The sequence below is a fragment of the Rhododendron vialii genome, chromosome 8a (assembly GCF_030253575.1).
Source record: "Rhododendron vialii isolate Sample 1 chromosome 8a, ASM3025357v1".
Lineage (NCBI taxonomy): Eukaryota > Viridiplantae > Streptophyta > Magnoliopsida > Ericales > Ericaceae > Rhododendron > Rhododendron vialii.
In genome coordinates, this window is record NC_080564.1 from 34,636,124 (window position 1) to 34,650,146 (window position 14,023).

The following is a 14,023-nucleotide window of genomic DNA, read 5'->3' on the forward strand; positions in this document are numbered from 1 at the left end:
CAATATTGAGAGCAATATTTCTAACAGAAATTTACTTTACTTCAACATCCTAAACAGGTATATGATCGTTTGGGTAACTAAAACGCACCAAAAGTCCTTTTTGCGAATCTTTTTTTTGACATATATATCCACAATTTCAAATATTTATAACTTAGGAAATTAGTTACCATAATAACAATGTCTAGACCTAGATTGGTTCTTATGTACCGGCGATTTCGCCGGGCCTGCTTCTGCAGTAGGTGCCTGAGATCGAAGTTTAGGTAGCTTTGGTTCTTTCCTGTACCTTTTCTGAAAGCTGTATTGCCCGATAGATTGTTGATGAATGAATGACCTCTTAAAAAAAAAAAAAACAATTACCCTTATAAATTGCGATCCTTATAGGGAAACACCAAAAAATTCAATCAAGAGCGAATCCAAAATGAAAGGATCCTGGGGAGTTTTACAACACAATTCATAAGGGTAAAACATAGAGAAATTCCTAAATTTGTCATGCTATTGATTGAAACAATCAAAAAATTGTCATTCTCGATTTTGAGAACTTCTCGCAATTAAGTAGTTTGAAACTTAAATATCTTTCTTCCTTTGCTCGATTGGCAAGGAATATATTGTTTCTCACCTACGATTTGATGAGGTTGAAACCTCGATTATTTTTTTTCCCGATCAATTTTATGATTTCATCGATTGCGATTTGCATATGTAACAGCATGTGGAAGATACAACCAAGGAGGAATTTTTTAAAATACTTCCTAATTTTGTGGGATTGAATGGAGTAAGAAAATGCCAAAACTTACCTAAAAAGGATAAAATTAGGCAAAACAATTCACTGAGGCCCCGTTCCGTTAAAGAAAATTAAATAAGTATTTATTTTTTTAATTAAAGATAATGTATTATGAGAGAAGCGAAAAATAAGTACTTACAAAATGAGAACATTAACGGAACGGAACCTGAAAGACTTTTTGGGTAACGAAGGATGAACGGAAAATCTCACTATTTCTAAATACTATACTACAGTACTACTACCATTTGAAAGTAGCCTATTTTTAAATGTCATTTTTAATTTCTAGTAGGTAAAAAAGGAAGAGTAATTAACTCGCCACATCATCATTGCCAACCTGGCAATGTCCCTCCAGCTATCCAACAAAAATCCCAAAAATCCCTTATAAAAGCAACTGAAACAGTCACACGGAGTTCTCCCCTCATCATCTCCCCCCTTTCTCTCTCTCCTCCACCTTCCTTCAGGCGTCAGGCGTGGCCTCTCCCTTTTTCCATTCTCTCTCTCTCTCTCTCTCTCTCTCTCTCTACAACTCTCTATCACTCTCTCACAGTTACACATCCCAATTCCAAACAAACATCAATAATACTGTGTCTCCCCCCTTTGTTCCCTTTCTCCATTCCCACGCTCTCTTTTACCATCATATACCCAACACCAACAGCAGAGCTACAGAGCACCTACCCTCCTCCCTGCTTAATTATTCCCCATTCCAATTGTCTCTACTCTCTTCATTTTTTGTTCCACATGACTACACTGTTTGCCAAAATCATTGCTGTTCTTGTTGTTTCCTCCCTCCCTCTAGAGCCCTCTTTTTGCAGCTTTTGACACTCTCCAAACAGACAACAAAGAACAGAGCAACAGGGTATTAGTATTATTCCCTCTAGCTCCTCGATCTTCGCTCACTGTCAGGTTCGTTTGTTGTTTTGTAGTATAAAAAGCATGGATAGATCGATGAGGGAAGATCGATATTCTAATCGGCGGCAGAGAGAGAATCCGTCTTTCTCGTCGACGCTTCTCGACGCGATCTACCGCTCCATCGACGAGGGAGAAGACGAGCTGGTTCTTTACAGAGAGACAATGAGGAAGACACGCAGTAATGGGGCCGCCGCCGTGCACGGCGGCGGCGTGGAAAACGACGAAGAGATGGCGAATCTCCGGCGCGCTTGCCTGATCGAAAAGTGGATGGAGAAGAAGGTGAGCGAGAAGGTCGTCGTCCGCCGGAAATCCACGGCGGATCTAGAGAGGAAGTCGCGCGGTGGTCACTCCCAGTTTCCGAACTCGAGCTCGACGTCTGTGTTTCTGAACTCGAGCTCGAGTTCGTCGGACTCCAGCTCCGGGGGAGGGTTTTCTTCCTCCGAAGCAGAGTCGACTGTGTTTGCTAACCACAAGCCGAAGCCGATTCGGACCAGCGTTTGGGCTGAGCCGAAGAAACTCATCAACCTTAACGGAATGGATCATGACATCCACATGTTTGATACATTCCCTGACGTAAATGAACAAAAGCCGAAACAGCAAAACGGCTTCGTGAAGACGAAGTCGAAGGCGATGAAGATCTACGGCGACCTTAAGAAGGTGAAGCAGCCGATCTCCCCCGGCGGCCGCCTCGCCAGTTTCCTCAACTCTCTCTTCACCGCAGGGAATCCGAAGAAAGCGAAGATTTCATCGTCTACGGGAGGATACACCGAGAAGAATTCCGATCAAAGCAGTAGGTACTCAAAGTCGACGGCGTATACGTCCACGTGCTCATCGGCTTCTTCGTTTTCACGTTCGTGCCTGAGCAAAACGCCGTCGTCACGTGGAAAATCAAGCAATGGCGTTAAGAGATCGGTCAGGTTCGGTCCGGTTAGCGTTGTCGTCGGCGAAGATTTACAGCCGTGTGGACAGAAGTCGTTGTATAAAGATGATCTCAAATCGGAGAAGAATCGGAATTTAATCAGAGATTCAATCGACGGAGAGCTTAAGTTGCTTATCATGGAGAAAAATCGGCGAGTTGAGGAAGTAGCCAGAGATTTGCTCAAGAATTATCAGAAGAAGGTTGAAAGTGAGTTCAATACGAGGAATGTAGAGGAATTTGGGATCTACGACGAGGATGAGGACGACGACGATGGTGCGAGTTGTGCTAGCTCTGATCTCTTCGAACTCGACAATCTATCGGCCATTGGCATCGAGCGGTACCGAGAAGAGTTGCCCGTATACGAGACGACTCATTTCGATACCAATCGAGCCATTGCTAAGGGCTTGATTTGTTGATTTCCTAAGATAAAAAAAAATAAAAAAAAATGAGATCATTTTGTTTTTATTATGTTTTAGTTAATTGGTTTGGGGTCTACATCAATCAAGAGAAATAAAAATTCTCTTTTTATTTCAGTTTGGGTGTCTTGAATTCCTTTATATCTTTTCTTTAATCTCTTTTTTGATCATCTTACTTTAATTTTGTCTTCGAACTTTCTAATTTGTTCTCAAAAGAAATAAAAGATCAAAGGAGGGAGAGAGAGATCTTCGAGATTAATGTCTAGAAGAGAGAGAAAGTGGAGACGAAGAAAATGAAAATTGCGTGTGAACGCGATGATTATGAGCTAAAGCAAAACAAAGCAAAGGCAGATCTTCTTCTTTAAAATTAGAGAATTGAATTTCACACTTTTTTTTTTTTTTTTAGATATCGGTACTTCTTCTTTATTTGATTTTTTAGCGTTGAAAGTGTATATATATTTATTTTTTGCTAAAAGACAAAAAAAGAAAGAAAGAGTGTGAATACAAAAAAAGAAAGTGTGAAAATCAATTTCAGGTCGCGTTTCGGGGCTGCTGAAGTATTATTCGGTCATTAATTTCTTAGTTCTTTTCTTTTTTTGGTTTTACGGTCAAGGGTGTTTGGGTCAATTTATGCGCACCTCAATAAACTTCTTTTTCACTCCAATCAAAAGTAGATCACTCCTAGACTAGAGAATTTCAGAGTTTTGTAATTAATTGAATGCACCACACCTAATACGGTGTAGAATAAAGGAAAATGAAAATAATTTTGGCACTCTACTTTTTGATGATCACATTCTAACATTTGTCCTTTTAATGTTCAAAATACGTATCACACAATTTTCAAAGCCCGCTAATAGACGAATTTTAAAATGTCATTATCAAAAAGTAGAGTGTCAAAATTATTTTACAGTATTAAGAGTGGATTTTGATTGAAAGGTGGAATAATTACTTATTTTGTCTTTATTTGAAAAAAATTGACATTTTTTAGTTTGGCGTCAAACTTTTGTGACTTATTTATTAGTCTCGGTGAAAGGAATTGGAAAAGTATAAAATTTTGATGAAAACTCATTTTTTTTAAAAAGACAAATAGGTAAAAAAAAAGTTGTCTTTTTGACTTATTTTTGTTTTTATTTAAAAAATTATGAGTTTCGATCAAAAATTGTTACTTTTTCGATTTCTATCGTCGAGACGAATCAATAAGTCACGAAAGTTTGACACAAAGCAAACAAATGCAAAAAAAAATTAAATAAAGAAAAAAAATTGGGTAACTTTTCAATCCAAACGAGGCCTAAAGCAAATTTTTTTTTTTATGCAATTCTCTCTCTTTCATTAATGAGGAGAGAGAGAGTACTCAAAGTAGAAGCTTTGCTTCTTTTCCTTGCTTGGTGGGAGCCATCTCTTGCTTCAACACACCGCTAGCATCGCCATGAGTTCACCAGTCAAAAGTAGCCATGCTGTATGATAATCCTAGAGATTTTTCTTTGTGATTGAATGTTCAGTTTGCTCGCATCTTAATTATTTTTGAGACCTTGAACTCAACGATTAAGCAAATTTTAATGTTTGGAATGTTTGACCTCCGTAAAATTCAAACGTGCAACTTCACAAAGGACAAATACCTTTTTTGTTGTCCCATATCCACCTGACTAAAGGCTCATTCGGCTACATAAGCCAAATGACTTATTTTTTTGTCCTTATTCAAAAAAAAATCGCATTTCTTAGTTTTTTGTCGATTTTTTGAGGATTATTGCTTTAGCATGACGAGAGGAATCTAAAAAGTAAAAAATTACGATCGAAATCCAATTTTTTTAATAAAGACGAAAATAAGCCTCTTTATTAAAAAAGATTTTGATCGTAATTTTTTACTTTTTAGATTTCTCTCGTCATGTCAAAACAAGAATTCTTAAAAAATCGACGAAAAACTAACAAGTATGAATTTGTTTTTAAATAAGAACAAAAAAAAAAAGTCAAATGACTTATTTAGTCGAAGGAGCTCTTAAACCCCTTGAAGTTATAATGAATCAGAGATTTGGGGGGCTTTAACTCAATTATATCAATCACATTTGTTTATGTTTTGATGGAATAGTTTATTAATTTACCAGCACTGTAGGTGCTTTAACTGGAGGTAAAGGAAGGTGAATTAATACAGGGGTTATATGTGGAAGGCAAAAAGAGAAGATCAAAGTTGGATTGTGGTCTCCAAAAGTTCAGGACACAGGATCTAATGTTGGATTTCTCTGTTTGAGTGGACGAGTTTTAGTCTTTCAATAAGTAAATTAACCGGAGGGGAAATGATGAATTTTCCATTTTTTGAAGTTCAAAATACTGGGCCAGAGTTTTTAGTGTGAGAAAATTGGGTTGGCTCCTCCGGTTTGCAATCATTTACTAACACAAAATATAACGTTAGAGATCGAGGAGACACATGTGCGCGGGGAGAGCGTGATAGATGAAAAAACTCTAGACAAACGTATATGCACTCCCTCCGTCACACATTCCAGTTCACTATTTCACTTTCGAATATCCCACAATTCGTGTTCGCTTTGACGAATCAATGCATTTTCAAAGGTTGGTTATTTTTCTGTGATGTAATATGAAACAAGCTGCTAAAAAATCAAAATCAAACCACCGTATTGGACCGGCTAGAGCTAGATTCATGAATTGATAAGAGTTTTTTGCTAACCCCTAACTGCAAATAGCAAAATGCTGACTAAAATGTAAGTGAACAGTAGTATTACGAGTAAATTGCCGTTAAAAAAAAAGAAAGTATTATGTGTAAATGGCTCACGAAGATTGCTTTGTATTATTTTTTCTTAGGGGGTCCACCAACCTATAACTTGTGGACTTCAACTTTTGGATTTTCTTCTTATTCAATTTTTTTTTTTCGTGTTTGCTAGTTTTACGCTAAACTTTTTATGTTAAATTGGTTTGTCTCAACGAGAAGAATCGGACAAATTAAAAATTCTGACTTTTACACAAATGTTTTTGAAAATATTCAAGAAAAAAGTCTAAAAACTCACTTTTTGAACTTTTTAGTGAATATTTCCTAAAATACTTCTGAAAAAGTCATAATCTTTTACCTTTTCAGTCCTCTAGTCGAGACGAACCAATATTATATAAAAATTTGGTATAAAACTAACAAATGCGAATTTTTTTGAATAAGGACATAACCAAAAAAATGTACATGGTCTGCAACTTATTGGTTAGTGAAATAACAAAAATCTTTCTTATCATTTTTTTTTCCAAAAAAATAAATAAATAAGGACTTATATTGTACTTTATATGCTTTATTCTCCAATAGGGAAAAAAGTATACATATTTTATATGCATGTATTTATCTGCATATCCCATAGATGATCTCATGCAACTATTTGCCCAATCTCAACTAGTAAAGTATTTAAGCACTAACCCCGGCGACTGCGACTGTATTACTTAATTTTGAAGATTTCTTATCCCCAAATATTCTTTTCCCAATTTTTAATTTCTTTTAAATAAGTTATCGTAGTTAACATTTCTCTTTCTATTTAACTATTTGAGAAAGTGTGACTTCAAAGGAAGCTTCATTGGGAGGACCACCAAATCATAACAGCTTGATATGCCAATTGAGTTTAATAATATATAAAAGTGTATTTTTAAATTTTAATGTTTTGTACTTTGGAAAAATAAATTTTTTTTTTGTGTGTTTGGAAGCATGAACTAAAGGGAAAGAAAAGGCTATATATATTCCTATGGTCAAAAGTGGTATAGGCTTTAAAATGGCCTACAGATACGGAAAATGATAAAACATTATTAGGACCCAGTAGTTAGTTAAGTTTACATAGTTTTAGTGGTCCCTATGATTAGCAGCTACTATATTAATCATTAATGGAGATTTCTAAGGCCTTTATTAATCCAAAGGAATAAATCTTTGAAAAAATGGAACACATGCAATCCTGATAAAAGAAGATGTAGAAATTGTTTTTTCAAGAAACATTCCATCTTGTTATTTCCCATATACTACTAGGTAGCTAGAATTTCTGTTCAGGTAAGACCATTCACTATTTTTTGAAGTTCAATCGATCTCTCCCCCCGAATGAACCATGTAGCCAGGAGAAATTATGTAACGTAATTGTTCAATAATAACATTAGGAGTACTATTTTATCTATGAAGTTCTTCTTTATTGTCAAATAAAAATAATAACATTAAGACAGCTACAGATATTGAACGTTAATACCTTCCGTGTGAAAGATCCGTTTCACGTAGCATGGCAAGGAAATTTTAAATTGTGGGTTAGCAGGTAGATTTTTCGAGCGATTTTAATTGAAACGATGAAAAATCAAATTTGAGTAAAATTTTTCCTTAAGGTATACAAGGCGTATGAACAACTTACCAAGTCAAATTCGGCGGCTGATCTCAGAGAAAATGATAAAAAAAATAATTAATTTATTCAAGTTTGATTTGTTTAGTAATCACTTAATTTTAAACTACATGTGTAACAAGCCCAACACCTTGGATTCGGCCGCAAACGAAAGTAGGACATTAAGGACTTTAGTTCCACAAAAATAAGTATAAAATTTTATTAGTTTATTTGACGAAATTAAAAAAATTTATTTGAAGTGATGAAATACAAAGTACATGACAATGATGCACAATTTCATTAGTTTAGGCATGCCTGTTTAGTAGGACCTACTATTTCGTGCTGGGTTTTGCCGTCTAGTTTCAATCCATAATTTCAATGATTAGCCCTTTTAACTCCAACCGACTGGCTCGGTGGTCAAAGTCTAGGACGGAATTTGTTTCCTTTTAACATTCAAGTTCGACACTTCCCTAGCGTTATTAGTTCTTTTTGGGGTCACTGAACGTTTACCCAATCGTTAGCCTCACGAACTAGGAATTAGTCGAGGTACAAACACGCTGGCTTGGAGTTATCAAAAAAGCCCTTTTCGCAAAACTTTTGAGAGACCCTTCCTAGTGAAGTTGGTTGTCTCACCCTCCCTCCACAGTGGAGGCGGAGGTTAGAGCTCCACGGAAGGCGAATTTGGGGTTCAAGGCTATGGAGAGGATATAAATCCCCTATTCACTAACATACTAAAACACGCTGATGTATACAATAATATTGGGAAAAAAATAAAAGAAAAAAAATTAATTTGAACTGATAGATAGTAATAAAAGTTGCGAATCTCACTTTTGATTGCAGTTTATTAATTGGTTAGCGTTCTGTTTGGTTGGTGGAGTGGGGAACTTTAAAACAATGATGAGAAACAATTGTAATTAGTGGGTGAGAGGCCACCTACAAATTAATGGGTCTTCTAAGCTCAAAGGGGTGACTATTCCATTTTTCAACACATTGCTAATTACTATTAATTACCTCTAAAAAGGAAACACATTCCTAATAATGGACATAATCTTCTCCTTAATTATAAAGTTTTGACGCGCTTGCTGGTGAGGTTGTTTTATGAGTAATCATGCAGTTGGTATGCGTGTATGCTAGAATCTGTAAACCAGTACGGGCGTGGTTACGTCACATAATTCTTCAACAGGGTATCCTCGATCTCCTCTCGCTCCATGCTCCTGTTTTTTATTTTTGCTCTCGCCCTCTTGATCACACACACGCTACCTGACTTAATTCAGGTGTAAAACTAAAAGTAATTAGGGTGTGTACGTTCAACTAGCAAACGAAAATTAGTACTTATTTTTTGAATTAAATATGAGATATATATTATGAGAGAATGAACTGTTTCATAAAGCGAAAAATAATTACTTACAAATACGAACCTCAGCGGAATGGGACATTAATCTACTTTGATTCTGTGAACAAGGTTTTCACTTATGGGTACAAGTTTTTCACCTCGAACTATAGATTTTTTTATCAGAAAAAGAATATATGGTTTAGTGTCTTTAGTGTTACTCATCCACAGAGTTTAATTGAAAGTATTGAATAAATGTGTAACCATTAAAACTCATCTCTTTAATTAATTAAACTCTCGAGCTTGTAGCTTTCTCCAGATGGTGGCCACCCCTAACTCTATCAATTCTCTGTCCCATAATAATGCATCACAAACTTGGGTGTGGGTCTCTATATGTTGGGTACCTCCACGAGCTATTGCATCAAACCACGAATGGGTTCTATCAATATTGTTCACATCATATGCTTCTTCTTCTTTTTTATTTTTTTATCATTACTACTATTTTTTATAATCGAATGTCCGGACTAACTTATATGCACCTCGAATAATTCCAGAACTCTGAAGTTAATCACCGAACAAATCCTCTAGTGGCTCTAATTAAGGTTTGAAATATTTAATCTACATGGGATCCGAACATACGATTTCAGGAAGGACAAACAGTACTTGTTAGCTTTCTTATGCTCATTTGGCCACTCGACCACTCGGCCAAGGAGTTAACATCAGAGGCTATAATAGTGGGCAAACCTTAGCTAGGCAAGTTACGCACCAACCATGCACACATGTCTGGCAGATAGGTTATAGCATTAATACCAAGGGTGCAACAATTATCTGGTTATTTGGGCTAATCCTTTGTAGGACCCAATCCCATTTAACTCGTATCCTATACCACAAATGACTTCTTTCTCTGTTGTCCTCACCGAAGGGTGCACTCTGTGTCACCCTACCCTACAAAAATTTATGCCTACAAGTATAATCCCTCAACTAAGAGAGAGAAACTCACATAGGGTTAGAGAGTGGGAACATGACAGCAAATAAAGAATTTACTCTCTCGAGTTCGCAAGATGATCAATTTGTACCGTCGACAACAAAATATCTAGGGTAACTGAAAATTTAGCCGATCATTAACTTCAGAGTCTCAAGATTAGTCGATAATCTTGTTTTCCTCCTCTATTTCTCTCCTTTTCCTCTTCTATTTCTCACCTCAGGGATGACCATTGCAATTATTTTGGGAATGGAAAGATATCCTGATTTTTGAGTTGTCCTATTCTGATGATTTTGGTCATGGATGGGATAGAGGCCGTTTAGAACGAATTATCGCGCGCACGTGAATGCATGACGTGTTGTACAGTGTAGTTAGTTGGTGATGATAGTTCAAGCTTGGAATCCAATAGTTTTTTATAATTCATGTTCGAGCCGGCTTACACATACTTCGATTGATTTTAAGACCCACTTCAACCAGCCACTGGCGGAGAATTAACCCAATTAAAATCGGAGCAAAGTTCCATATGAACTAACTTTAATGGTGTTGATAGCATCTAAGAGGTTTTCAACGTAAGATCCAAAGACGGAACAAACTCTTAAGTCTCAGACCCAGCCAACGCTCGAGGTTCTTTGAATCTATAATAAGTGTTGTAACAAACATCATCACTTATGTCTGCTTCAACACGATCAGTCGATTTCTGACCTCACTACAGCTTTCTTACAGCTAAAATTTTCCAATAACGCATGTCAAAGGGGTCAGGACAGGACATTAAACTATGAATGGTTTGGCAAGACAGGGCCACCCAAGAACTTTGTTGACATTATTCAAAATGGGACTCACCCACCGTTATATTTTCATGGTGGTATTGATATGTAAATTATCAGTGTAAAAAATCAGGTTATAAAAGCTACAAATCAGTATAAAATCGGTTCAAGTATGAGTTGTGTAGCAAGAGGAGAAATATTCTCTAGTCCGGATGGACGTAAAGGATGTAATCTACGTAGGAGTCTCCCGATGGACATATTGGGAAGTGATTTGTAGGCTTCTCGCGATGAACCAACCAGGAAGTGATCTGCAGGAGTCTCTTGATGGACCTATCGGGAAGTGATTTACATACGTAATAGTGAATATACAAGTAGTAATGGGCGGTTTCTTTTTTATTTTTGTAACCAAGGTGTTACGTACAGATGGTCAAATTCGATTATAATATATCATCGAAGTTTTGTACTTGAAATATTGGACTACTATTGCCTTTGCGCGCCCATTGGACTCGGGTCTCGGGGCCATGTTTGACACTAAATTGTTACAAGCAGGCGATTAGATTGTTATAATTCCTGTAGGCTTCTCAACTGTGACTGGTTCAATTAATCAGAGAACCTACGAAGAATGTGTTATTAATTGTTAGTCCAATATGCATAGACTGCTCAGTTTCATCCCGACGAATACAGAAAAAATATTTATCGATATCCGTTAGAGCTGATTTTTTACAGGGCTTATAAGAGATTATTTTAAAATTTATGAGTATTTTTTTGTATTGTTGTAGGACCCGGAATAGGCCTACACGTGTGCGGTATAAATGTGCAGTATGAAAAATGCTACTCCACATAAAAGCCCAATGAGCTGTCACTAATGCAAGAAAAAGAAAAAGAAATGGTTTCCTACCAGTTAAATTGTCGTGTAAAGTGTTGAAAGTATATCAAATATTTTTATTTTTTTATTTCTTCTTGCCTTATTGACAATCCATTGCGCTCTCGACAACATAACTGTTTTATTATTCCCTTCATCCCCATTTTTTACTACCTCCGTCCCAAAAAAATATTTGTCCGGTCCACAAAACAAAGACTAAAAAATAATGCATTTCTTTCAAGAAAAAAATTCAAACTTTTTTCATAAATTAAAAGAACTCATCGACATTAAATTAAATTTTTCTTGCAAAAATTGTATTATTTTTATCTCTTCGTTTTGCAGACCGGACAAATATTATGAGACAGAGAAAGTAGTTTCTTTTGGGGATTCCAACTATACAAGAGAATATAATCATTGCATATCTAATCACCACATTTTTTCCATTCTACCCTCCAAATCATTGCTTTTTAAAGTTTTATTCAGTATCATTGAGTTAAAAGTAGAAGGGTAAAATAAAGCTTTCATTAACTAAAACCCCTTTTGGTTTAAAAATCGGACAATATTTCTGCAACAAATTTTTTTTGCTAAATTGAGACTAAAAATGCTACTACTACTATATTATCACTTTTCATTATCGATATCTCAATTTTGTACAAATCTCCTGTGTGTGGTCCCCCCACCCACCCACTCGCACTTTGATCAGCGAAAGCATGTGACTCTCATCAACTTGGACGTGTACGGTGGCGGAGTTGGAAGGGAAGGCCAAGCGTGTGCGCGAGTGCGACTTTAGTATCGAAGCGCACGTGACGTCCTACCCAACATGTCCCAGACCTGTCGCGCATGCACACGTGTGACTCATCTTTCACAGATACCCCCCCTAATTAACTTTCGGTCTCTAACGCTAAATACCACATGTGGACTTCACAAATCGACTAAACTTTGACATCGGAGGGGTATTGGCCGACGCCATGCCGTGTCTAGTTCTTGTTTGCTGGTAATTTATCGAGTGAGTCGGATGGCGATTTATCAACCGTACAAATGTGTGACGGGAATGGTAATTTTGGCCTTGCCACGCAGTTTGTTTAATAAGAGCGAATTGAGAATTTTTATGTTGAATTTGGGAAGAGTTTCCTATTTTGAATTTTTCGAACTTATTCTTTCTCAATCTAACCTCTCCCACCGCCTCATCTTAGATAATTCAGTGCTTTTTCATTTGGGAATTTCAAAAGTTTACGATTTTTAATAAATTTTCTCTATTTCTCTCTCCACTAATTAGTCATTATTTTAAAAAATCTCCCTTAAAATTCAAATTAAACAGAGTCTGATCAATGTTCCAAAAACATTCAAGAAAGTTGGGGCACTCTACGTCACACATGGAGTTCACATATTCTGTGGCGAGGCATACACTGACGTGCGATGGAAAAGACCGCTAGACACCAGGAGCACTGAATAACTTTTCTCAACCTCATCACCCATAGATTCTTTGCCACGTACACACGTAGTGCTGCCAGGTGTGCCAAAATCACTTTCTTTTCCCCCCGCAATTTACCAACATAACCTTGGAACATGCTGGTGATATTCTGGGTATCGGTGGGAAATGAAAAAGAAGAGAGGGAGAGACGGGGCAAGGCAGCTTTGTTGAAAGTAAAAGCAGAGGTTTTGTTGGGAGTGAGAAAAAGAAAAAGTAAGAGAATTTTCATTTTTTGGTGATCCCAAGAAGATTGTCACGTAACTATGAGATGAGAAGTGGTAGCTTTTCTTTTTTCCTATCTCGGAAAAGAGAGGTGTGGTGTGCATTATTTGAACCCATTCTCTCTTCTGTACACATTGACCCATTTTAGTTTCCTACCCATATTTGAATTCCAATCGCCCATAAGATAATTGATGTGGACTGGTTAGCCATTATTTTCACGTCACCATGGATCTTAAAATCATGAGAGGTTATTTGTTGAAAATCATTGCAGACAGTATTGATGCAGTCAAAGTATGTAGTATAATGTAAATAAGATCTCTCGAGATTTAGATTGTGCAGTTGGATTCAATAGTGGCTTGGTTGCAGGATTGTTCCTTGGTTACCAAAAAAAAAAAAGATATTGAATTCCAAACTTCATCATTCTCGATGAATCGTCTCATTTTGGAGAGGCACGATACACGATCGATGACTCCCAAAATTTTGCTGGATTCAACTCTCCTTAGCGGCAAACTAAAGCAAGGTTAATTCTAGCGTTCCGCATCAAAGTACTTTTGCTATGCACACATGACACACACTTGCATGGGAGAGAGAAATGGGTTTGCATAAAAATCAACCTCTTAAAAAGAATATGGTTACTACAGTAGTAAAAAGGTCTTGGGGCGGCTGGGAAAATATGTGAAAATGGGGTGGGTTAATGAGATAGTGACTAGCAAGGGGATGGCGCCATAGTTTTCAGCAAAGTTTGATGTTAGCCTAAGCTAAGCTGGAGGTACCACATGGCTAGTTAGCTATAGCATGATTATTATAAGATGTTTCAAAACTTAAAAGAAAAGCTGCCACTAACGACTTGCATGGTCTTCTCCACCGTTCATGTTGCCTACTGCCTAGCCCTATTGATAGATAGTGTCTTGTACTTGTGTTTTCTAATCGTCAACATGGGAAGAGATGGATTGAGACGACGGGTGAGGCGGAGCTAGGATTTTAATTCAATCGGGCCAACAAAGAGACAAGTGGTGTGACTGGGAACAGATCGTTAGGA

General features: G+C 36.9%; 1 protein-coding gene across 1 annotated transcript; it reads left to right on the top strand.

Moving 5' to 3' along the window:
• The first annotated feature begins 1,172 nt into the window (after positions 1-1,172).
• Positions 1,173-3,139, top strand: LOC131335788 (protein BIG GRAIN 1-like A). Its single transcript, XM_058371292.1, has one exon. It carries the CDS (start codon positions 1,712-1,714, stop codon positions 3,020-3,022), a length of 1,311 nt encoding a protein of 436 aa, XP_058227275.1. The 5' UTR covers positions 1,173-1,711; the 3' UTR covers positions 3,023-3,139.
• The last annotated feature ends 10,884 nt before the right edge of the window (positions 3,140-14,023 follow it).

Bases quoted from the DNA above. Each gene is read 5' to 3' on its own strand.
- LOC131335788 (XM_058371292.1), top strand. From the start codon at position 1,712: ATGGATAGATCGATGAGGGAAGATCGATATTCTAATCGGCGGCAGAGA.